The 26337-nt window shown below is 38.3% G+C and overlaps 1 protein-coding gene across 1 annotated transcript in view; it reads left to right on the top strand.

Moving 5' to 3' along the window:
* Window positions 1–26337, top strand: part of SMARCAD1 (SWI/SNF-related, matrix-associated actin-dependent regulator of chromatin, subfamily a, containing DEAD/H box 1) — a 47251-nt gene that overhangs the window by 18598 nt on the left and 2316 nt on the right. Inside the window, exons 6-21 of the mRNA XM_061993550.1 lie at window positions 3116–3204; window positions 5189–5278; window positions 5893–5977; window positions 7437–7828; window positions 15419–15621; window positions 16783–16873; window positions 18096–18195; window positions 19727–19786; window positions 19987–20062; window positions 20552–20687; window positions 21708–21845; window positions 22128–22223; window positions 23085–23202; window positions 23473–23594; window positions 24719–24907; window positions 25757–25875. Coding sequence (XP_061849534.1) covers window positions 3116–3204; window positions 5189–5278; window positions 5893–5977; window positions 7437–7828; window positions 15419–15621; window positions 16783–16873; window positions 18096–18195; window positions 19727–19786; window positions 19987–20062; window positions 20552–20687; window positions 21708–21845; window positions 22128–22223; window positions 23085–23202; window positions 23473–23594; window positions 24719–24907; window positions 25757–25875 — 2104 coding nt within the window. The remainder of the gene's footprint in view (window positions 1–3115; window positions 3205–5188; window positions 5279–5892; window positions 5978–7436; window positions 7829–15418; window positions 15622–16782; window positions 16874–18095; window positions 18196–19726; window positions 19787–19986; window positions 20063–20551; window positions 20688–21707; window positions 21846–22127; window positions 22224–23084; window positions 23203–23472; window positions 23595–24718; window positions 24908–25756; window positions 25876–26337) is intronic.

Raw genomic sequence — 26337 nt, 5'->3', positions numbered from 1 at the left:
TTTCTTTACATATCTTCTTTCATAAAACTCCCCTTACCCCTGACTATCAGTTGCACATGAAAGGTCTCTGAGTCAGTGTGCACCAGATTGTGGCTTCATTGTGTCACATGCAGGACAAGTGGGTACATACTTCATATGAAACCTTTTCCTAAAGGTATGTGGACTCTGGACATTTTTGTTACATAATTTGGACGTAATGCAAATGTCCTGTCTCTTCTGAAGTACTGTTGTCATTAGGTCAGTGAGGACTTAGCCTTGAGCTGGTGGAAGCTAGCTGGAAAGAGGTTTTCTGTTGTCTTTGCATTTGTTCACAGTTTCACCTGTAAGACTATTGCAGTAAAAACATAAATGAATTGAACCTACTGAAATAGGGGAGAGTTTAAGAAAAAAAAGTCGGAATACTTTAATGCTAGATCTTTCTTAGCTGGGCATATTAGTATTGGGCATATTTCTTCAGTGTCTCTGAAGCTCAGATGCCCATCTAGAAAACTGGTCAAAACTGAAAAATCCCAGATCAGATTTACTATGAAAGTGAAGCTGGAATACAAAAAGTTCCATTTAAATATAAGAAAAACTGTTTGACTGTGAGGGTGAAGGAGCCCTGGCCTAGGCTGCCCAGGGAGAGTATGGAGGCTCCTTCTTGGGAGGTCTTTAAGATCCTTCAAGACCCACATGTTCCTGTGCTCCCTGACTGAGGGGAACCTGCTTTGGCAGGGGGATTGGACTAGATGATATCTAAAGGTCCCTTTCAACCCCTACCATTCTATGATTCTATGAACTAATTTTAATGAAAAGTTACTTTAATTAAAAGTGTTTGGTTTGCTTTTGTTGTGTGTGGCTTTTTTCTTTTACCCAATGAGACCAACATTTTGGGGTTGTCACTGTGTGCATGGTCAGGTTCTATAGATGAGACTCCTTGGATGCTGGCAACAGAAAACTAAATCTGGCATTTTTCTGAGTGACGTACTACTTCTGAGTACTGCTGCTGCTGGAAAATTGCTTCCTGGAAGACTGTGATTACTTTTTAAGGGTTCTGATTAATATTAAATCAATTTAAGCTAATATATATCCTTAAACTCTGTTGCAGTTCAGTGTTTGAACTGAAGCACTTTGATTTCTGGTATGTAGGCCCTGCCTTTTGGCCATTTTTGTGTTGAGCTACAAGTGCTGTTTCACATCCTTTCATTACGAGCACACAGAAAAATCTTGGCAGCAAAGTTCTCACTAATCACAGCTGTTGTATAAAATATTTTGTTAGGACTAAGCATGTCTGAAAGTTATGGTATAAATCACCCCATTTTGGACATGTTTTTTTTTTTATTGAGATGTTACTGAACATCTGCTTATCTGTGTCAATTTGAGACTTGTGAAGTATTGACTGTGTGAGAGGTCAGGGACAAGACAATTTTATGAAGCATGGCTTTGCTAAAAAAGTGTCCCACTCGTCTTTAAATTTTTCTGTCCTTCAAAAAGACAAAACCTTGTCTTTGTTTCTTGAATTCAGTAGTTGTATATAGCTAGAACAAGAAGCATTGCGGATGACATACAGGTATGGAGATTAGATGTAACACACTGAAAATGTATGTATGAATGAAAGATGTGAAGTTACAGTTAAACTTGCTGCTTTGTCTTGTTTCTGATGTTGTTTTCTATACATCTTGAAAAAGATGAAATGAATTAGGATGCTCTGAGCTGAAGCCTCATGTAATCCTGTCCAGTGTTCACTACTTCTTGAACCGGCAGCCTGACAGCCCTTAGCTTTGATATAAAGACACATGCACATTTCTCAAGCTTAAGCTAGTAGTATGTCTTTTCCCAGCAACATTGTCAAGATCTGAATGGTGAAGCAGACCCGCCTCCCCTGCATTGGCACATTGTCTGAATGCCTTGAGCTGTACCTGTATATAGAAAGACTTTGAAAAAAATCTTACCGATGTGTTCTGATATCTCTTGACAGATTGTTTAAGGAAGAGTTGCTGATGCTTTACTTTTCTGCCTTTAGGATGTTTTAGTGATTAAAAGTCACATCTGTATTTGATGTTAGAGAGAGTGAATAATTCTGGTAGAATATTTATTTGGAAGTATTTCCACACAAAATGTCTTTTTGCACAAAGATGCAGCTACTTCATTTTCATGGCTGAAACTATTTTGATCATCCAAGCAATCTCTTGGATTAGAAAGTGAGCATGCTTTTTGTACGTGGATGTGCTTGATTACTGGTCTCCTTGGCAATCCATGAGAGGAGGTTGGCCAGAGATGCTGATATCAGAAATCAAAGTTCTGCAGACACTTATTCTTCCTAAATAGATTTAACTTGCACTACTATTTTAGATTGTGGACTAGAATTTTTTACAAAAAATTGGTCCATAACAGTTTCCGCTTCAAGCAGAGGTAATGTGCAGAAATACTGGTAACGATTTCTTGCCTTCTTGAGCTGTTCAGAGCAGCAGTCAGAAAATGCACCTGACTGGGCAAACCTTAATGCTAAGGTGATAATCTCTTGATAATCACCAGTGCCCAAAGATATTCAGAAAGTTCTGACTCAAAAGAACTATTCATAAGTAATATAACTATCACTGATATGTAGTTATCACTGACTTAATATGCATAGTTTGCTTTCAGGTGTTTGAATTTGATGTCGAAAACTGTTTGGTGATAACCTCTTTGTTGTGCCTCTGAGCCAGAAACCAGTCATCAGCCCTTTCACGTTGGCAGCGATGTACATATTCCAGCTCATGTCTGGGGTTCAGCCTTGATTACATACCCACTTTCCAAAAGCAGGCAGCTTGAATAAAAACAGACAGACCTTTGTGCAACTTGTGTGTAAAATGCTTAGCAATTATATTTTTTTAAAAAAATATTAATTTTTTACATATGAGAGGCAATTGCTTGATTAATTGCCAAGCTACTAAAAAAACCTGAGAGGTAAATAAACATGTGCTTTCAAGCAGTTGCTTTGTTTGAGGTTTCAGTGTGGACTATAATAGGAAACTGTTACAGAGACTGGTAAACATTTTGTGCATTTAGTAAGTAGCTACTGTAATAATGTTGACTTGAATGATCCTAATGTGAACGTAATGAAAGTAATTATTTTCTTCTTTGAATCTTTTTGAAGCTGCCTCTCGTAAAAGGAAACTAAAAGGTTCTCCCACAAGTTGCGAAAGTGAAAAGGAGCCAGTCACAAAGCAGCCAAAAGTTAATTCTGTGAGTATTTTTTCTCTCTGTGTTGTAAAATAAGTGAAATGACCTGACTTGGTCAATGACAGTGGTGTCATGAACTTGGTGTGTGTTTTATTAGAAAGTCCAAGTCAAATCCAAGTCTTGCCATCTGAATGAGTTTTTCCTACTTTCTTGTCCTTGGCAATTCTGAATGGAGTTACCTGCTTTGTTCTTTAGTGTTTGTGGATTTGTATCCCAATAGCCTGTTTATTGCTTTCATGGAAGTGGTTGATGTCAGGTAGCACTTGTTATATCAATGGAGTTATGAACTACAAATCTCATAGAAACATTTAGGTTTGAAAAGACATTCAAGATTACAGAGTCCACCTGTTAACTTAAGACTGCCAAGCCCACCACTAAACCATAGCCCTCAGCACCACAGTTGTACATATTTTAAATACCTTCAGGGATGAGGACTCCACTGCTTCCCTGGGCAGCCTGTTCCAATGCTTCATAACTTGTTGAATCATTCCCTGTGTTTCCTCAAATAGATGAAGTTATACATGTGTTCCTACTGTTCTCCTGTGTCACAGAAGTAATGTCATTTACATGTATATTTGAGACTATGACTTAGGCAAATCTTCAAAAAGAATGAATTGATTACCTTTAAAATAATGATTACTTTGACCTCTGCTCATAAATAGGAAGTATTTATAAGAACTAATGAGTATGTTATGTTCAGGTTGGTATTTGGCAGATCTTACACTGTCATGGGACCAGCTCAATGGCATCCCAGCAGACCACTTCGAAAACCACTTATGGCAGAGAAGGGGAATTTAAAAGTAAATACTGGAGGCTTTGATGGAGGATGTTGACTATCTTTGTGTTGAAATTTAACCAAATAGTGTCCTTGGCCAGAACAAGATGAGGAAAATGCAGAGTCTTCTATGAAGACGAAAATAATGTTACTCGGACATTCCCCTCCTTCCAGGATGAGAGCTCTGGATTTTGTGAGCCAAGATTTGCTGGGGTTTGGGTTTGTTACTCCTCGCCAAACCTGCTCATTTAGGTTACAAGGGAGACTTGACAGAATTATTACCCAGCCAACCTAGCAAACAATGCTCACTGGACCTGGTTTAATGCAGCAGTTTTATTTCTGTGCTTAACAGTTTCATTACAGTTGAGGAAGGGCTGGGGAAAAAGTAAAGCTGGAACACAGGTTTTTAGAATTTGTAAGAGAATTGTAGCAGAATTGCTTTTCTGCTGATTCCAAGGACTACAGCAAACTTTGACTATCATGCATACCATAGCTGTACCCTTAATTGATACTGTAGACTCACTGAGGGAAGGAACAATGTCCTTTGTTACTCAGTGCTTCTGTGTGATTCGATTTGTGCTCTTTTAGCAAATTCCATCATTTAGCAAAGTAAACATTGATCAACAGCATTTGTGGATCTTTTTTTAACCTGTAAATCTTTATATAAACACTCCATTTGACATTTTTATGGACTCTGCATGCTTGGTAATCTAACCTTACTTACTGGCTCTTAACCCTACCATCTTCTGCCTTAAATATCATTAAGTATCATAGAATCATAGAATGGTAGGGGTTGGAAGGAACCTTTAGAAATCATATAGTCTAATCTCCCTGCAAAAGCAGGTCAACCTAGATCATCACTACTAAATTTTTATTTTAAAGAAATACAAACTAGGTAGTTCTAAATTATTTCTGGTTTAGTATGTAACTTTGTACTGTGGATGCTTATCGAGTATAGAATGCCAGTATTTTATGACTGACGACATTATGCTTTTGATAGTTTTGGTATTACTTTGATCATTGGCTATGTATGAGGAATCACTTTTGCCACTTGGTTTTGTCATAAGTGCTTTTGTGTCACTTGACATGTGTCATTGAGGTTAAGCAATATTGAATAAGTTTGATTGGTTTTAATTATGGGGTTTTTTTTCCCCTGCTTCTATGGTTGCAATTCACATTAAATCTAATAGATATCTTTTTTTTTTCATGTAGCTGGATGAGTCAGATCCCCAAAGACAATGGGAGCAGCAAGAGATGCTTGTGAAGAAGCTGCAAAATACGTTCCCTGCACTGGATAAGGAGGTGAGCTCAGTTCTTCTGATTGCACGTCAGGTTTTGACTTCAGAAAATTGATACTTTTTGTAGCTGAAATGAAACCGCAGCACTCTTGGAAAAGGAGGAAGAAAGTCTTCACTATTGCCACTTTTGGAATGCAACTTGCCCTGAACTGAGGACAGTTGGATATAATCAGGTCTATATGGAACTTCACCTTCTTTCATCCTGTGACAAGCTTGGCAGAGTCAAATTTTCTGACCTGTTACAAAAATGCATGGAGAAATTACTCCTTCACCCTCTTATCCCCTGAACAACTAGATATATTGTGAGCTTTGTAGATAGTACCTGAAAATACGCAGCCACTAGTCAGGACACTTTAATACTGTGCTTTAAATTGTTGAGAACAAAGCTTGTATATTCTTACCTTTTTGAGAAGTGGAGTGCAGCTCTGCCTAAACTGGTGATGTACAGATGAACTGAAAGGTTTTCTCCTTTGGGTTTCCTTTGTTCTGAATCATCTGGTTTACAGGTTTTTCTTTGCCTTGTGCAGTTACAATTAAGTGTTGGTGCCTTAACACTATTATGCACAAAAATGTCTTTTTTTTTCTTACCACAATACAAAATTTCTTACCTTTTACTAGGAACTGAGAGATGTACTTCAGGAGCATAACTGGGTGTTTCATGAAGCGCTGGAGGCCCTGAGAGTATTTGCAGAAGCTGATGAGGGTAAAGACAGATTTATAATCCGCTTTCTCCCAAGATAAAACAAACAGACTTACAAGTCTTTTCTAATGTCCAGCAGTGACAGCCCTTGACAGGTCTATGCCTAGAAACTTGTACCAATACTTGAAATTAGCATTATGGGGAGAATAAAAGAAGGGAACTCAATTTTTTGGTGTTTTTAAGTGTCTTTTGCTCTGTAAGTAGAGATAAACATCTTTGCCTCGCTATTACAGATTTACATAAGAAGTTGTTATTACCTATGGGTATATCATAAAATATATTTTGAAATATGTCAAAGCTGACACCTGCTCTCCCTCCTGCTTCTTTAAAAATAAGATTTGGCTTTTTAATTGGCATAATTTGTAAATCAGTAATTGCAAATAACTGCAGAGGTGACAAGTGATATATGCTGTTTTATCTTTTTCAAATATATTGTTGGAAAGAAAAATACTAGAAATAGGCCTTAAATTATGCAACCACTTTTTAAATACCAGTGCACTAAATGTGGCAGGGAGCAAGAACTGTGATTCCAGGTGAACCTGAGAGTTATAACTTAAATACTATTTGAAGACCTGATTATATTTCAGAGTTGTACAGCTGTCACATACATATATGTTTTGTTGTATCAATATTCTATTGATATTTATTTCAATATTTCAATATTCTTGTGATATGATAGTGTTCCTAATTGGATTATTTACAAGTGGAGAGAGGTATCAGTATGCATGAGCTTGGATCCTTACCACTGCTGCTACTTGTGAGAAGGTGAACATTGGGATTGGAGTCAGTCAGCAGCAAGCTGGGGATGGGCAGAAGAGGAAGAGGTTCGGGTGCATTTTTCCAAAGAGGGAGTGAAAAATCCATACAGGCCACTTCTGAAAAGGACTTGCTCACAGTCTCTTTAAGGCTGTAGGATTGTTTTGGTTGAAAACACCTCCTTCTTCCAGTTTCTTTAATAAATCTTTTTGTTGTCCATCTCTAATGCTGTTCAGAGATGCATTAAGTTGGCAAAATATATTGCTTTTGTGATGAAAGTAGCCTTGTTTCCTGAAATCAGTAAAATTAAGATCTTTGCACTCAGATGAAGTGGGACCAGTACTTCATCCTAGTGGTATGTCAGTATTCTTAACCATCTGCTCTTACCTGGGAGGTTCTGCAGCTCACCCATGTTACATAGCATTGATCATCTGTATTTTAAGGAAGTTACTTAAAACCTTGTGCTACTCGAAGTGTACAAATTAACATTGCCCATTTCATACTCAGTTTGTGTTATTTATGTGTTTTAAATGGACTTGCATGGTGTTTGCTCTTCTCTTTTCGTGGTAACAGCTGCTGTTGAGTTGTTGTGTGTTAAATACCTGTGGTTTGTATCTATATAGGGCTACTTTTTGAAGAGCAGTGAGTTTCAATTGACCCTTAACCAGGATGCGTTAACTTGTTGCCTTCTGTATTACATACATAGGCACGAAATTTTCTCCCAAAAGTGAAGCATCTGACTGGACTGAAGCTGCCTCCAAGAGCAGAGGTGAGGATAGTAAAGAGAAGCCAAAGCAGAAATCTTCCATGAAACAGCAGAACGGCTTTCAGAAAAAAGACAAAGGCAAAAGGAGCATTTGGAGTACTAAAAGAGAAATGGAAGACTCGGAGGACGAGTCAGCTTCAGAAGATGGTGGTAGCTCCCTTGACAAGGACTACAGCAGTGGTGATGAAGTGATGGAGGATGTCTACAAAGCAAAAATCCTCAGTTTCCTGCAGGATGCTTCCCCAAGCGAACTATCTTTGATTCCCCAGTGTTCTCAGAAAAAGACTCAGAAGATAATCGCGCTCCGGCCCTTTAACAGCTGGGAGTCTCTGGTAAGTCTGCATTCTTCTTTTCCTATCCCCAGCCTGCCTAGAGCCAAGGTGGCTTCAGCCTAGGGAGGCTTAAATGGGTGGCCTTATCCTGATTAGGCTAAAATGCTATGTTCCTCCTAAGCCAATAGCGTTTCAAATAGTGTCATATGACCTGATATTGAATGAATTAAGGGGTGATTTTCCTGGAAAACTCAAGCTGATTGGCTGACATTACTGTCACTCACTCTGTAGCATAGAAAGTTGGTTGATTTCACTGCAGTAGAAGAAATTAGAGCTTTCACTTGGGAAGGAGGTGTTTGCAAGCCTGTTCTGAGCTCTTGTAGCTGAAAACCCAAGCAGGAGGCAAGAACGTGGCAGCACTTTTACTGCAGGCACTTCAACAGCAGCAGCAGCAGCTTCCAGAGTAGTTCCATGATTGAAGATGCTAGCATGGATATTTTCAGTTTCACACAAGAAACGGTTGTTATCTTTTTCTGGTTTTTTAGTCTTTTTTTCTTTCTTCTACTGCAGCTCAGTCTCTAGCATGGTTTTGCTAGCTGAGCACTGCAGCCATTTTTTAGTGGAGTGAGTTGCTATGTTTTTATTAATAGAAGGTGAAGCATCAGAGGGCAAAACCACAATCCAGAACAGAAGGAAAAATGATACATCTTGGTAAGTAGATTACCTTCTGTCACAGGGATGTTATTTTCAGATTTTTCCCATGGTTGCTTTGTTGCATTAACATTTCAAGCAGTTTCAGTTAACTGCAAGGCATTAGACCTAGTAAGAGCAGCGTTGTGGTTAGAAATTTGAAGAGTGTTATGGCAGGTTTTCTTGGTTTAATTTATTAATGCTTCGGATTTTAAAGCAGTAACTCTGCATAGGCCTTCTTGCAGATTAATTGTTGTGGTTTTTTTTCTGTTCTGAAACCTCTCCCACTGATATATGCAAGATCTGCTTGTATTTTTTGAGAGCAAAATAGAACTACTTCAGTATGTGTAAAACAGTAACAGCGATTATTTGGTGTGTGAAATGTTTTACCATAAGAGAGTAAGAGATACTAAACAGATTTTTAAGGAAAGCAAAATTATCTTTGTCTGTTGTGTTGTGAGGGAGCGGGGCGGGGGGGGGGGTGGGGGGAGGAGGATACTTGGGGGGAAAAAAAAAGAGAGATACAGGTATGCTGCGAAAGAAATCCGTTTTGCCCCAAGCCCTTGGCTTCTCGTGGAACATCTGTTATATGGCTATTCCTTTCTAAACTTGTTGGATTTTGCCTGAGCTTAGTTCTTTGCAGAAATATTTGCCACAGGGCTGTTCTCCTTTTCTCTGTGTAAAACATTTAACAGAAAAAGAGCTGCATGGGCCTGTTTGCGTTCAAAAATTTGTCTTTCATAGAGATTGCTGCAGTCAGCAGCCACATGTTTATGTAGCATTGTGAGTACTTGCCCAGAGTAGAAGTAGTTTGCAGCCGGTTTTAGCAGATGTTTGGTATCAGTGTGGATTTAATTCCTTATAAATATCCAGTAACTCAGTGACCCGACATTTTTCCTGCAAGATTAATAAGAATGGTAGAATAATGGAGAGAGCCGATTCATTTTCAGCATTTAAGAAACTGGCTTAGTTTAAAGGTCTATTTTCATTGTAATGGTGTCTTTTATAACACAGTGTAAAGCACTGGCAGTTGTTACCACTTATTTGTCATGAGAATTGAGAAGCTCAGCTTGAGATTAAGACTAAAGCCTGCTTACTTGGAAGTTGAGTGCCTTATTCCAGGAAAACCAAAACTAGAATGGCCTTTTTATTCTAGACAAGCATTTTTAAGTTGGTTAAATTAATCTGAAATATTTAGTCTGAATTTCAAGCTTGTGAAGTTAAAAGCCCCTGAAAATATTCTTTGGAGCAGATATTTAAGAAAGATATTGGACTTTATCTAGTAGCACTTAAAATACAGAGGTGGGGGAAAAAAATAGCAAACATGGTTCTCAAAAAAAAATTGAGAGGTGAAAACATCCTTGCTCACAAGAGTGCATTCATTTAGCAGTTTAGTAATGTCCATACTGTAGATAAACTATATTTTCAAGGGGAGTAGTTTTATCCCATCTTCAGTGCTGGAAATGACTAGCTGGGAGTGCCTCCTCTCAAATATTAACTTGCATAAAGAGTGCTCTGGTACGTCCTTGCGGCTTTAGGTGTCTGTCTCCTCATTTGGACAAGTGATGCTTCTATGTGTGAAGACCTGTGGCTTCTCTCCAGAATATGATCTGTATGTAGGGAGAATAGTAGGTACCACAATAGATAGGAATGTGTGCTCTGAGAGCTTGAATTTCCAAATACTACTTGTATTCAAAACTTCAAATTGCATGTGACTTTCTGAGGACAGAAGGTTTGGCAGGGTGGTCTCAAGTGCCTGTGCTGTAGAAGCAATCCCAAGTGTGGAGCTGAGACAGAAGGAGACGTGAAGCCCAAATGGGAGATGACAGAGGAGAAATTCATAAGGAACAGTTCTCCTAAGCTGGGAGTTGGGGATTGTAACACTTGGGGAGCAGATGGGGATGCAGGGACAGGCAAACTAAAGAGCAGTTAGCAGTAGATAAGGCTGTGAGGACAAAGAGAAAGGGAAGAGGATAGAGTAGGGGTTCAGAGCAGACTGCATTACAGAGTGGAGAGGAAAGTTCACCTTCCAGTGTCTTGGTCAGATGTCACACATTGGGTAGTTTTTGTGCAAATAGCTAGTGTTCAGCCATGTTTTCCCCTCATGGTACAGGCCTACTCTGTACCAGCTTTGTTGTATACCTCTTTGTGATAGACAGGCATTAGTAAACTAGCAGCCTTCAGAGAGACCTCACCTCCTGCTGGATCCTTTCCTGGCTTCCAACCTTCCTCTCCTGTTTGCTTTGTGTTCTGGATGACACCACACTGGTGCACGTTGTGAGCTGGCAGACACATGATTATTTTCCTTGGTGGAAGTGCTTCTAGGCACCCATGCCCTTTCTCCTCAGCCTCACCCCTCTGAAAATTCACTAGCACCTAATTAATTATATTTTAACAACACTCTTTTCCAGACTCTTTGAATTGACTTGTGTTGAAAACGGCAGCTCTTAGGGCTGTTTCCTCAGCAGACCAGCTGTAAACACAGTCATGTAATGGCAATACCTGCCTGCTTTCAACCTGTGTGTGACAGAGGACAGAGCCAAGACTCCAGAAGGAGCCCAGCTGAACTTTTGGGGTCTGAGGGGTGTTCTGTTCCTTAACCTGTTGTGCATGTCCAGTCCAATTTCATGCTGCCTCTAGTAAATGCACGGATATGAACTAGAGGGGGTCAAATGCTATTTAGTTTCTTATTTTTAAGACTTAGAATCAACTGCTTGAGTTTCCTTTTAGCATAGAAACATAGATATCTGTATGATATTTGCTGTATCCTGTCATTTGTGGTATTCTATCACAAAATAGGCCATCTCTTTCAGCATTTAAAGACTTCAGGTGAATCAAACTATGTCTATTACTTTTAGAAATTGCAAATTCTTAAGGAGTACACACCAAGTTAAACTGACACAAAACATTCTGATCACAGAATCTTAAGAGTTGGAAGGAACCTCAAAAGATCATGTAGTCAGCTTACTGCTTATAGGGGAAAGGGAGAACTAAGTAAGTAGTTAAAGATGGAGTTGTCCATCATATTCTGTAGACTGCAACAATATGAGCTAAGAGATATAAACTTGAGGGTAGCTTCAATTTTTTCATCATCTCATTTTGTTTGACTGCACATGTACAAACTGCTATGAAAATCAAACTAGCAGAAAATTCAGAAGCACCTTGCACCAGAGCAAACTGGATGGAAGCAGCAAATGCATCAGGTTAGAGGCAGGAGCTGCTTAAAATGGAACTGGAGTCTGTTGACCGTGGTTGAGGCTGACTTTCATCCTTAAGCAGCGAGTTTAGTAAGCTCAAGCAGAGTGTGCTGGGAAGACAGTTAGGTGCGGGGAGGGGGCACTGCTGTAGCCTGGGACTCCAGTGGACTTTTCCTCAAAGCCAGCATGCTGTGGAAACTCGTGGATTTAGTTGTCTGTGACACTCATATGTTTTTGGACCTCCCTTGAAAGAAATAAACCTGGGAGGATGTCAGAATGCCTAGTAAACCAAAGGCTGCCTGAGGATCTGCTTTGTGTTCTGCATGACAGGGTAACGTTATGTGTTTCACAAGTAAAGCAGGGACTAAGTTTTTCTTGTTGTAACTTGGAGATAAATGTTAATGTGCTGACAGAAACCAATACGATTTCTGTTAATAACAGATGGCTTCATTCTCCATGCCTTTATTTATAGATTAGAGGATTTATATTCATGCCAACCAAAGCTTTAGGCATAAAACAAATGTTGAAACTTTTTAATTACCAATTAAAAATGGTGTTCTTTTACATTGCTCTTTATCTCTAAATACAGGTGTCTATTTAGAAAACTTCTTCACAAGTGTTGACAAGTGTGCCATAGCCTGGTTTAACCTATGAGTGTTGGTAAACTTTCTCTAGGTTTCGTTTAAAGTGGAACAAAACCACAAACCAAGAACCCCTAAAACAGTAACAGCAAACTGTCAGTAGAGGGCAACTCTCCATTTTTAAATATTTTGGGTTTTTTCAGTCCAAATGTATCCTACTTGTACACTTCCATTTAACAAAGCTTGCTTTTGCTCTGCAGTGGGGCAATATTGATCAGTTACTTAAAGAAGGGGTCATATGATCTAGCTATTCTGTGTTAAGGAAGGAATTCTAGGAAGATATATGCCTGTGAAATCTGCTAAATTTTAACAGATCTCTGGTTTAAAGTTCAGAGAAATCTCTGTGGAAATTACTTGTTTGAACAAAAGACTGGCAAATCCAAAAGATCTTCTGTTCCTTGATTCTTTAAATCTGTTAATAAAAGAAGGAAGATGTCTTGTTCTTTACAGTGAAATAACTGTAGTGCACAAATATGGGTGAAAATACTATAATTACAAATATTACCTCTGTTACTGCAAAAATAAATTTATTAAAGCTTTTACACTTTCTGCAGATGGCCCTCTATAGACTCCATTAGAAGATGATGGGCCTGAAGGGCCTGTTTTGGCACAACTTAAGGCTTCTTGGCTCTGAAACAGAATATCCATATTTTGGTTACCACAAAGTAACTAGCGTGGATTTGAGGAAGCAAGTGGTGAAAGTAAGGCTTCTGTGTCAAAGTTAATAATGGTTTATAGTTTAAAAAGGAAAATACAATTTTTAAAAACTTGGTGTTATGTGGCAGGTCAGTGGCTCGTACAAGGTTGAGAGAGCTGAGACTCATGAGTAGCAATTCTCACAACAACAGAGAGATCCAGAGGTCTTGGAAAAGGTGTGTGTTTGATATAGGAAGGATTGTGTCATGGAGCCATTATTTAAAAAATAAGATGCTAGGTTAGATACATCTTCTAGCAAACATGAGTGAAGCAATCTGTACTCTTAGTAGTAGACTCAAAGTACAAAGCAGGTGAGCAAGTTAGCCTTGGTCAAGATGGGAACATGTCGAGAGGAGATCAGAACAGGGACGCAGAGCAGTTAGAACATTTAAGTATGTCTTTTCAGCCAAGACAGGAGGGGGTACCCTATTGGGAGATGGGGAGCCACAGGGATACTGAATGTGGGCTATGCACATGGCTCAGCTGCAAACTTTCAATTCAAACACTAGCATGCTTCGTCTTTGTAAATCAAGTGCACTCAAGATCAGTGGACAGGCCTTGTCTTAATTTGTATTTACATTGAGATTCTGCTATCTTGACTTGTCCTCTGCCAGCTTGTTTGCTTGGACAATTAAAATACATGTTTGTATTTAACCTTGGTTGTCTCTCTGTAAAATGAGGATAACTGAATGGTGCTGAAGTCTTGTCAGGGTGATGGTGCAGCCCATAAAAATGTTTTCAACGAGTGCTGATGACCTGGTAGATGTGTGTAAGTGTGCTTCATATATTTCACAGGAGGTCAGGTTCATTGCAAGAAATTTTGGTGAATCTTAGCTTAGTGAAGAAGTCCTCCGCCACTTTAATATGAAGAACTGAAAAAAGGGAACTGATTCCTGTTGATCTTTTGGGCCTGTCAGCGCATGATGACTGCAAAACAGCCTGATAGATTTTTGAGAAACTTCTTATCCCTTAAATATCTTTTTTTTTTTTTTTTTTTTTTCCCCAGCCTGCCTAACTCTGGTTTGAATGTGCTATTTGCTGTACAATTAGAACTGGGATAGAGTAATGCTGAGCTCCAGACGTTTGTAACACAATGTTGATAGCTGTCTTCAGAGGTTGATTTGCCTTGATGCATTTGTTATGCTTACATATCTTATATCTTTAGTATCTAATAGAGATTGCTTAAAAGGAGATCTAGTGATAATCAGTACCTTTTTCTTTTCTTCTTTTGTTTATTTTTGTCCATATGCCTGGCCTTCAAAGCTTACTTTTTGCTGTACATTGTCTCCTGTTGAGGATTTAAGAGTTTAAAGCTCCTATATTTTACATTAGAAACCATTCTGAGAAATAGAATTCTAGAATGGTGGAGGTTGGAAGGGACCTTTAGAGATCATCTAGTCCAACCCTCCTGCTAAAGCAGATCCATCCAGATCAGGTCACACAGGAACATGTCCAGGCGGGTCTTGAAGACCTCCAAGGAAGGAGACTCCACAACTCCTCTGGGCAGCCGGTGCCACTGCTCCCTCACCCTCACAGTGAAATAGTTTTTTCTTATATTTAAATGGAACTTTTTGTGTTCCAGCTTCATCCCATTACCCCTTGTCCTGTTGCCAGCTACAACAGAAAAAAGGGATGTCCCAACCTCCTGACATCCACCATTTATATACTTACTAATGACATCCCCCCTCAGTCTCATCTTCTCTAGACTAAACAGCCCCAGATCCCGCAGCTTTTCCTTGTATGAAAGATGTTCCAGTCCCCTGATCATCTTGGTGGCCCTGCGCTGGTCTGTCTCCAGAAGTTCCCTGTCCCTCTTGAGCTGGGGAACCCAGAACTGGACACAGGACTCCAGATGAGGCCTCACCAGGGCAGAGTAGAGGAGGAGCAGAACCTCCCTTGATCTACTGGCCGTACTCTTCTTGATGCATCCCAGGATACCATTGGCCTTCTTGGCCACGAGGGTACATTGCTAGCTCATGGTTAGTTAGTTATCAACCTGGACTCCCAGGTCTCTCTCTGCAGAGCTGCTTTCCACCAGGTCAATCCCCAGCCTGTACTAGTGCCTGGGATTGTTCCCTCCCAGGTGCAGGACTCTGCATTTGTCCTTGTTGAACCTCATGAGGTGGTTCTCTGCCCAACTCTCAAGCTGGTTGAGATCCCACTGAATGGCAGCTGAATGATCTCTCCTTTTTTAAGAGATGTTTTACAGCGAGAGGAGCTGTAATGATGACTTTCACTGTGGATTCACACAGTTTCGCAGTGGGCCTAGTGTGTAAGGAATATTTGAAATTTTGAGAGCTGTAGATGCTGCTGCTGTCTGCTACTTGAACTGCTTGCTGCTTGTAGTAGCTGTGGAATTCACTGTCATACCTTTGCTGGTGTTACCAGTATTCACAGTATTGGTTTTTTTGTGTGTGATTTTGCAGTTTACAAAGATGACTAAGACTACTGGTTTGTCAGAAGACATAGTGTGGAACTGCAAGATACTGCTGAAGGAGAGAGATGTGGTTCTAAAGCTCATGAATAAATGTGAAGACATTTCAAATAAACTGACAAAACAAGTAACCAAGATTACTGAAGACGGAGGATGTGGATGGAACATAGAGCAACCCGCCATTCTGAATCAGAGGTATCTTTCCCTTTTTTATACATAAAAGGATGTCAGATGATAAAGTATGCTTGGAGACTGGCATTTTCAAAACTCTAGTCTCTGAAAATAGACATGGAACTGTTTGACACATAGCAACTCTTGGTGAGATACATAGTGATGCACGACACTTGAAGGAGTCCAACAAATGTTTTAAAGTGCATGAGGACCACTGATGAGGAGGAGAACATAAAACCAAAAAGATACAACAGTGTTCAGTGTCTTGGTTTTGATTAACATAGAAGCCAACCTTGAGGGATGGGATCAGGAGTCAATTTATTTCAAACAAAAGGCCAAACAAAACTACTTATGTAATGGAGGACCCTTATGTTTCAAAGATGATGAATTTAAATGAATCTGAGCAAATTTGTAAAGTCTACCACCTGGACTGAAGGCCTCGGTCAGAAAGTTCAGATGTACAGAATAATCTGGAATTTGGTATCTAAAGAGATAAATTGGTAGGGAAGGATCTCCAATTGGATATTGGGAATAAAGAGCTTGAGAGGAATGGACAAATAGGTATGGTGAGGGGCATTATCTTCAGGATTAGGAAGCATAGGGCTGCAATGGGAATGTAGTCGCTGTCTGGATTAGGCTTGGAGGCTGTTAGTGGTAAATAGCAAAAGGATTTTCAGCTGTGGAAGAGGGAACTGTTTGGAGGAGCTGTATCGGTAACATTTCTTTGGAAAAAAAATGGTGAACTAGGTGACTTCCTGTTGAATGTGTCTTGTGGGTTGTGTGTGGTTAAGTTTTTGTTTGGTGCCGACACCACCAGTAGTTGTACAACAGTAAACTTAGTGATGCAGCTGTTACATGCTACTTAATTTTTTTGTATATGTTTTAAAAATTAGTCGTTGTGTAACTGCACTTGACTGGTTGTGAATTGCTGAATTTGGAGAAAGGTATGTATTGTAATGTTAATTTTGATCATTTAAGATGTATGAAAATTCAGATAAACTACTTCAAGTTGTTGGAAATGCTCTTTGGTATTCACGAGACTCTTGTTTTCAATGTGTGAGGAGATCTGGAGTGCATTAAGATAGAGGCAGTATTAAACTTACCACTTTGTGATTAACATAAGTGTAAAGTTCCATGAAGAAACAAATGAAAAATGATAACATGCTAAGCTTGATTTCTTAACAGTTTGGAACTCAAGCCATATCAGAAGATTGGTTTGAACTGGTTATCACTACTCCATAAACATGGATTGAATGGCATCTTGGCTGATGAAATGGTAAGTAAGAAATGGGTAATTTAAGAGTTTCACCAAGAGGACTTTAGTTCTTTTATTTCCTGGAAACCTCAAGTAGATAAGTAATTAGATTTTTCTAACTTAACTTTGCAAATGGTTCTCCAAATATTTGGTAGCTGCAAAGCTCTTAACTTTCAATGGGGAAGTCCATGGTAGCCTAAGATTCGTGGACACTGATAATTACAAGTCACATAGTGTCTATTGATGCAATGGAAGCAGTTTCTACCACAACAGGTTATTCTCAAACCATTAATTTTAATTGCTTCTTGCACATAAATGGAATTCATTCTACTTGTCCAGCATTTAGTTGTAGTGATCCATTGTCTTCTACAATTTTTCATCAGTTTCAAAACAATATTTTCTGTGTTGTTAACTACTGAAGTGGGTAGAAACCTTTTCTACTTCTGCAGCATTTCAGCCAGTTCTTGCCATTAACGCTCACCGTAAGTTTTGAAATAAGAAAGAAAAGCTTATAGACTTGAAGGGGGTTTTTTTGGTGCTGACACCACCAGTAATTGTACAACAGAACAAACTTAGCGATGTAACTGCTAAATGTTGAATGAGTTGTCAGTTGTTTTCAATCCTGACTGCTGTTCATCTTAGGAAAAACCATGAATGAATTGATGGATTTGCTTCACTGAGATTTTATGCAGTGTTTGTCAGCTTCCGTATGATTCATATTTCTAGTAACTGACCTTATGTGCATAGTTTGTGGTAGATAAGTTTTTAATGACGTAAGACAGGAAAGTGAGCATTGGTGGAAACACAGGCCTATGTTACAAAAATTTTATATTAATTTCCACTTCAGAAGTAGCTGGAATATCCTTTGTACAGCTGGCTCAAATGGAAAGAAACAATTAGCTTCCAAGTAATCATTTCTCTGCAGCACTGTTTCAGGAAGGTACATTCCTGAAGAAGATCTGAGGGATGAACTTAAACTAAAATGGAAGACATCATAAATGGAAAAAATGAATCCCTGATGTTCAAGTTTTGAGCTGAAAAGATAATTTAGTTTGTCTGCAATTGTACATAAGAAGGAATTGTATTCTGTAAAGCAATGCAGTTAAAATAGAACAATTTTTTTTTAATGTATATTTGAAATCCTTAGTTAACATTGACTGCACTGTAATTGTCTTATGAGTGCAAAACATTTAAGTTCTGCAGACAGTAAATTTTGATTAAATGGATTTTTTTTTTCTCTTAGGGCTTAGGAAAAACAATTCAAGCTATTGCATTTCTGGCTTATCTCTACCAAGAGGGCAATAAGGGTCCCCATTTGATAGTTGTGCCAGCTTCAACATTAGGTAAGTTACAAGCTTCAGAATTATTTGTTTGTTTAAAAAAACAAAAAAAAGAGAGAGAAAGAAATGGTGGACAGACTGTGAAACAAAGATAATTTTGTGAAAGAACTTCATTTCCTTATGGTGATATTCAGCTCCTTAGGTAATTAGAACTGGAATGCAAACCATACTGAAGGCATGCTTGTTCTGAATTAATTAGCCCTAACATGAATTTTGTTTTTTTAATATGCTCTGTGTGCTTCTCAAAAAATGAAGCTGCTTGTTAAGATTTGAACATATTTAACAGAGTAGTTTTTTTTTAGTTACTGAATATTGGCTGAAATTCCTAGTCTTCAGGCTGTGCTTAGGATTAGGTTTCATGGCATTTGAGACATGGAGTGTCTTTTTTCCTCTTTGCTGCTTAGAATCTGTCAAAGCACATCAAAATCCTAAAATGATGCGGCTTGCTGTCTTTTAGTTATGTGTTTTGACGACTTAATGACCTCAGTTGAAAGCAGGAAGAGTACAGTGGAATAAAATATGTCAGCGAAGCTGATGAATTTGAGCAGAAACTAATTCTCTGAGGAGTTAAATTAGTTTATGTTAAATGATAGAGAGCTGAGAAAGTAACATGTTTCATTTTGAAAGAAAGCGCTGTTTTTAATGTAAAATACTTTGTGGGCTTCAAAAATTTCTTTCAACACCTCAGAAAAGCTTCAGATTTTTCAGTGTCGATTTGGAATTGCCATTTTCAGTGTGCTTTTAAAATCTGGTAGAACCCACTGTTTTTAAATAGCTCTTTAAAATACATGTTGTTGAAATGTCCAAGGTGTACAGAAAGGGGCAAAGATGCTTTTGTGAAGTGACTCATAGAAGCTCATGAATTGTAGTGCCAGGTTGGCCCAAGCTGTCCAGCATGCGCATGCCTGGGAAAGTGCAGTCTACCTGTAGCCTTCCTGACACTTTCCTAGAGGAGTCTCCTCAGCTTGATCTGTGTCTACTTCAAATCAAGCGACACTTGTCAAACACCCCTTTCTGCTGTGTTTTGGGATCAGCATTTGTGCTGACTGTCGGGTAGCTGCTTCTCGGGCACAGTGAGGTTGCAGGTGGCTGCTGCTGGCTACACACTTGGAGCTGGGTCATATTGTCAGGCTTCCTTGCCTACTCCCAGCAGCACTATCTCTTCTGATGAAGCACTTCTGGACGTGAGTGCTAGCAAATGAATTGCTTTCTGAGGAATTAACTGTCTATAGAAGAAACCAGGCTGAAAAGCTGATTGTTGTATTTTTTAAAGGGGAGTTTTTGACTATCAAGAGTCTTATTTCTGTAGGAGTTTGAAGTACTGGGTGGTAACTTAATGCCCACTTGTGGGTTAATTTCCTTAAATAGTATAATTTTTCCAGCACTTAGACAAAAAGTTTCTTGACCTTCAGCAGAATTTAAAGATATTTGCTTTAAAATCAGGTATTTGGTTTAATGCTGAGGTATGTCTGAAGTTATGTAGCATGTAATAAAGTATAAATTACTTGGATTTTATTTTAATGATGTCTTGCAGATAACTGGATAAGAGAAGTTAATCTCTGGTGTCCTGAACTGAGCGTCCTTTTTTACTATGGTGAGGAACCTAACATAGAAAGGAATCCAGTAATATAGTTGCTTGCATGCGCAGCCTGAGAGATTAATTGCTCTTGGAGGCACTGTTTTAAGACTGTTGTTTTAATACACGTTTATTGCCGAACGTATATGTGTGTACTGTCTTAGTTTTTATATGTATATAAATATATGTAATTGTACTCGTTTTATGTTCTTTTGTAGGGTCCCAAGAAGATAGGAAACTTCTCAGGATGGACATTAATAATAAAGTTGTAGATTTCCATGTGATTATAACTACGTAAGTGCAGTAATTAGATCAGAATTGAGATGTAGTTAGCTCCTGCTGACCTCTAGTGGAACCACCAAACAAATGTTTGGAGTTTGGTGAGATGGGAAGGGAACTTTCTTTTGTTTTCAGGTAATGGTTAACTAGGGTTTTATTAGTGTGTAACAGATACTGTGTAATAGGTGCTTTAGATATTACCTAGTAATTGCATGATACATACTAATAGTGAGATAAATTACTTTATCGTAGATTTGCACAGGAGTTTTTGGGGTTTTTTGAAAGTGTTACTGGGAGCATTGGCTTGTCAAGTAAACTCTATGAATACTTACCAATAGTAAACTGTGTTATGGTTGGTTCCTTCTAAGCAGTTTTACTTACTAGTCTTCATGTATTCTCTCCATAACTCTTAAAAACTTGAGAGAAATTAATTTGATTGTGTTAACAGCATATTTGTGTTAAATTTACATTTAACATGTCTTTTGTGATATCTTTCTCTGACAGATACAACTGTGCAATTAGCACCTCAGATGATCGAGGGCTGTTTCGCAAGTTGAAGCTTAACTATGCAATCTTTGATGAAGGTCATATGCTCAAGAACATGAGCTCTATACGCTACCAGCACCTTATGACAATTAATGTAAGAGGTTTAGTTATTGTTGGGTTAAAGGAGACAGCTCCTGTGTTTTCTATTTTGTGGCTACAGGCTGAGGGAAAAGGCACTATTAACCATCAAGTTCATACACACATACTGGTCCAGAAACTATAGTGTGCAAGTAGGTAAGTATTGGATGGGGTCTTAGGAGTGGATCATGCATTGTGAACACTTTCAGGAAGACAAGCTCCTGAAGAAATGTGACAGACCTTCTATAGCATCATTGCAATGACTGTAGCAGTTCACTTTCGGTGTTAAGCAATTTTCCAGTTTTATCCCATAGTAGTAAAGTTTGAAAAAATGCTATTCTGCTGACCTGTGCTGAAACGTCGTAGTATGTAAGGACTTACTGTGATAGGACTGTGCAAGAAAAGCCAGCTTTCAAGTGATTTGTTTTTTTTCTTGTAGCCTGAGTCAGCAGTATTGTGAAAAAGAGAAAATTTGAGTCCAGCTCTTTCTCTGATTATTGTGATTTAGCACTGTAGTATTCATGCAATAATAATATACTTAGGATCACTTTTTATGATTTTTTTTTTCCAAGATCATGTTTTCATTAAAAGCCTTTAAGATGCTGATCTTTAAGAAATTAAACTATGGCTGATACTTGCAGTTCAGGACGTATAAGGACTGTATGATGTTAGAAAAGATATGAAAGGAGAACAACAATTGGCACATGAATTTAAAAAAAAAAAAAAACAACAAACCAACCAAGCAAATCTGAGAAATCTGAGCAAGAAAAACCCAAATAGAGCCAGGAAGACTCTTTTGCATCTGGATTAGACTTATTGAATAGTCTTGAATTGATACATGCTCAGGTCCCCACAGATCTGTAAACCATTTTGTTGACTGAGCTATCAGATCTGAATATATATGAAGTTTAAATAGTTATAATTTAAACCAAATTCATTTTCTTAGTTCTTCACAGCTGTGATGTTTCTGCCAATACTAGTTTTTAACCTGTTCAGCTAATGTTTCCAAGTGATGTTTCCCATTTTGGACAAACAGGCAAAGAATCGCTTACTGCTAACAGGGACTCCAGTTCAAAATAATCTATTGGAATTGATGTCCCTCTTGAATTTTGTCATGCCTCATATGTTCAGCAGCAGCAGAAGTGAAATCCGAAGGATGTTCTCTTCAAAAACAGTAAGTACCATGTATTCTTGTCTTGAATTTTTTTTAAGTTGTGCTACAGCGCTGCTGTTCCTACCTCTCTTATGTTTTATTGGTGTCTTATAGAAATGGACAATGCAACTATGAAAATCTAGTAAATGAAACAATGAAGTAAATCTAGTAATACTCAGAATACCAATGATCCTGTTAAGTCTGTTCTGGCTGGGTATTTCAGCAAGCTGGAATAGTTAAGGTAGTGTTTTTACAGCTGAAAACTTCACAGTATAATTGAGTTCTTGCAATGTTTTCCTTTAGAAGAGTGTTGATGAGCAAAGCATATATGAAAAGGGGAGGATTGCACACGCGAAGCAGATAATAAAACCGTTCATCTTGAGAAGAGTAAAAGATGAGGTAATGTTTTATTGTCAAAATAGTGGTTTCATATTATCAAAATGCCTGGTAATATTTGAGACTTAATGGTAGAATTTAAGGTCAAATTTTGTCAGCGTTCTAGCTGTTTTTCTACAAAGAGTAAGAAACTTGAGCTATGTTCCAGGAGTTTGCAAGTAAAAATGTGACCTGCTGCAGCTCTGGGTTTTGATGCATATTATTTGCTAGCCACGGTTGGGAATTTTAGTTAGGAAAGATCATCAAAAGATGATTCGATGCACTGCTAAGCAACGAAACGTGAGAAATCCTCCACGTAACCACAAAAATATTCGTGACATTATAGCAGTGACATTGTATTTTAGCTGAAATAACTGGTGAATTTTAACTGGTAAATGTGCTTGTATATATTTTTGTACATGCATGACTAGAAGTGTGTATTTTATTTTTTTCCTATCATCAGAATGTCTCTTTTTCATTTTAAAATCCAAAACCTGTTTAAATTCTTCTATTTGGAATTGCATATATAAAAGAAAGGGAAGACTGAATAGTAAACCAAACTGTTTCTGTGTATTTGCATACTTTAGTATTCAGTGACATGAAGAAGGTATACTTGATTAACAGGAAAGCAGATTACAGGTATTGCATGTATTATTATGCTGTGCAGTTTCAGAGTGTGCAGCCTATGTTACTTGATGGGGAGGGTGATGTATAATCCAAATCAATTTCTAAGTCAAACTGCCGACTCAGCAAAATTGCAGCTAAGGAAAGTAGTTGGGATGGAGAGAATGAATAGAGGATCTTAAAAGCAGCCTTGAGATAGTACAGAAATGTTGACTGTTTGCTACGGAACAGTTTTTACCTGGTATGTTTTCATTTTGTTAGGTCCTTAAACAACTACCTCCCAAAAAAGATTTCATTGAATTATGTGCCATGTCTGAGAAACAGGAACAACTATACTGTGATCTCTTAAGCAAGCTTAAGAAAAGTATTAACACTAATGGTATGTAAAGGTCTTATTTCCTTCTGCTGGTTTTCTTTCTTTTTCGTTCCCAGATACGCGTTGAATGTGACTACAAAGCCCTTGTCTTGTAGAAATGTCTAATACTCAGAAACTGATTGTATGTCTTCTGTGTGGTTTTTTTTCTAAGATCAGGAAATAGATGAAATGTCAAATTTAGTTCTTACAAGTGAAGTTCTCCTGAGAGATAAAGATGTGGCAGATAAGGCATGTCCAGAAGTAGTATGTAGATGTTTACTCCTTTCTTTACAGATAAAAACTCTGATATGGGAAATGTAATGATGCAACTTAGAAAAATGGCTAATCACCCTCTCTTGCATCGTCAATATTACACAACTGACAAGCTCAGGACAATGTCCATGCTTATGCTCAAGGTGAGATGATGAGATTCAGAAGCAATCCTTAGTTATTTAGATTTTTTAATGTAACTTAAATTTTTTTTAATTGTTCTCTGGTCAAAAGTGTGTCTTTGCAAAACTTTATTCGTTGTTGCTGCTTTTTATTTCTCTGCATCTATCCAGTGGTCTGAGCTCTATACATGTCTATACGTTGTATCAAATGTTAGCATGGAGAGAATAGTTATGGGACTGCAGTCATCTCCTTTACATGAACTTCCCCTTAACACCTCTTCCCTCTAGCCCAAAATTTTAAACCAGAATGCTTATGAAAACTTGTGTAGGCTCTTGAGTTTACTAGTATTTTCTCAGTAGCAAGAAATGTAGACTGTACTGAACTAAGGGAAAGTGTAAGTATTGAACTGTTGAGGGGCTTGGGTTGTTCTTTTGTAATTTGACTGGTGTTAATGCCTGTGGAGTTTGGGGAAAATGTTTGCTGCTTTCTAAAGTACATAAAAAAAGATCTGAATGTGCAACAGGCACTCTTAAGAAAAGTTTCAACTGGCTTTCAGTATCTTCAACTTTGTTTTAAACTGAAGCCAGTGAAGGTTGGGGGGAAGGGAAGGAGTCATTCATTGGTTTAGGAAGGATTTTTGTCCCTTTTAATTCCTGCTCATACCATCGTGCTCTCCAGATGTGGCTTTTCTTTTCCTCTTTCTTCCAGGCATGACATCCCTCTACCCACCCTACATCTTGGGCTAGGCTTCCCATGTCTTCTACCATCTATCCAAGGATTGGACCTTCCTTTTAGGGAATGTGTCTTCAGGGGAAGAGGTCTGATACAGGGGTAAAAGGGTCATAGGGCTTGATGGGAACTAGGTAATTGCTATGGAGATTGAGCATATACGTCTTAGTTTTTGCTAGTAACAGTTCTTGTAAAAGCTGAATTGTGAAGTAATGACTCTCTACTATAATCCTGGGGTTGCAGAGTTCATCTTTTGTTGCTTGCATGAGCCATGCTCTGGCATTTGTCCATGTCTAGTTGTGCTGCTTTTTTCTTTCAGAAATTTTGGATGTTATTGTGTGGCTGCTTTGTTTTTTCTTGTCTGTCTAGTGAGATTGTGTATTGCATTATTTTTTTTTCCCTTCATTTTTGCTAACAGGAACCCACACATAGTGATGCTAACCCTGACCTTATCTTTGAAGATATGACAGTGATGACAGATTTTGAGCTGCATTTGCTTTCTAAGCAATATTTTCACGTTGGTGACTTCATGTTAGACATGGATCAGATCTTGGATTCTGGAAAGTTTAGAGCACTGGAACACATTCTCTCTGACCTTAAAGAGAAGGTCAGTACTACAGATGGCTGAAACATCTTTTCCCGTCCACCTGAAGTAACTCCAAGTAACTGGTTAAACTAATGTCTGTTAGCTGTATATGCAACCCAGTTGCTTTTCTGCGGAGGGGATTTAGTGTATGTGTTGTAAAGCAATACTTACAGCTTTTAACATGTAGTTCTGCCTCACCTGTCACTTTAGAGGCAGCTTTCCCATTTTTCAGTTTCAGAATATTCATCCTGAGCTGACACTACTTTCTCAGTGTAGGGAGGGTTAGCATCATTTTCACAGATCATGAACTTTGGCATTCTTTTCACAAGTGAATAAGACTTTGTTATAGTAGAATAATCAGGTGTGTGTTAAGCCAGTGTAAAGTTAAGAAGAGGCCACTGCTTTGAGTCAACTACCAACTGGATTATTCTACAAATACAGCATGTACCATGGTACTTCAGAGAGTATCCTGAATTTGCACAAGTGTGTGCTGATTATTTCAGACTCTTTATTATACGGAATATAGTTTAAACTAAGTTTTTAGTGAAAATATTGTAGTTGATATTTATAGATGGAGTAGCTCTGTCACTTATGCATTTGACATGTAATTTCTAGGTTGCTTGAATCAACTAAGTACACAGTAACTAAAAAATTACTGCACTGACAAAAGGTGTGTTAATACAGCAGAAATACTGGATATGGTGTCTTCACTGAAAGTTGGTCCTGACTGATGAATTTCAGCCTAGGCTTTTAGTTTGGAAAACAGATTCAGTCAGTGTAAAATTGTGTATTTGCACCAATAAAGTATTTGTGTAGTTGGTTATTTGTAATTGATGCATTTTAACTCTTGTTTTGCTTTGTCATTTCCAGGGTGACAGAGTTGTACTGTTTAGCCAGTTTACCATGATGCTGGATATCTTGGAAGTTTTCCTGAAACACTGGCAACATAGATACCTTAGGTTGGATGGGAAAACACAAATTTCTGATCGGTATGAGACCATTTCTATTGAAGATGAGAGGGGAAAGTTGAAATGGCCCTGGAAGGGAGGAAGTGACTTAGTCCTAACCTTTGTTTTCCAACATGAAAAATTCTGTGGTCACTGGCCATTGACTATAGAAGGGTCTTTATGTTGGATTTCAGATCAGCTTGGTAAGGATGAGGCTGAAAGTTTTAGATGGTGGGTTTACAGTCTTAGCCATTGAAATGCAAAATATGTGTCTTCATCAGTTTACGGCGTTTGATGTGCTCATGTGTTGAAGTTCCATAACAAAAGTTCACCTGTAGGTATTCCTTGGAAGGTACAGTATCTCTCTGTTGCACTAGACAGATAAGCCCTTTTATTTCTCTAGAACAAACTACTTTTTCACAGCTGAAAAAGTTCCAGTACTTCTTTCCTAATTGAGCTGTGCTGATATTCTGCCAATTCCCATTTCATGATTTTTAAAATTCT

The sequence above is a fragment of the Colius striatus genome, chromosome 3 (genome assembly GCF_028858725.1).
Source record: "Colius striatus isolate bColStr4 chromosome 3, bColStr4.1.hap1, whole genome shotgun sequence".
Classification (NCBI taxonomy): Eukaryota; Metazoa; Chordata; class Aves; order Coliiformes; family Coliidae; genus Colius; species Colius striatus.
This window is presented reverse-complemented; position numbering and strand designations above follow the sequence as displayed.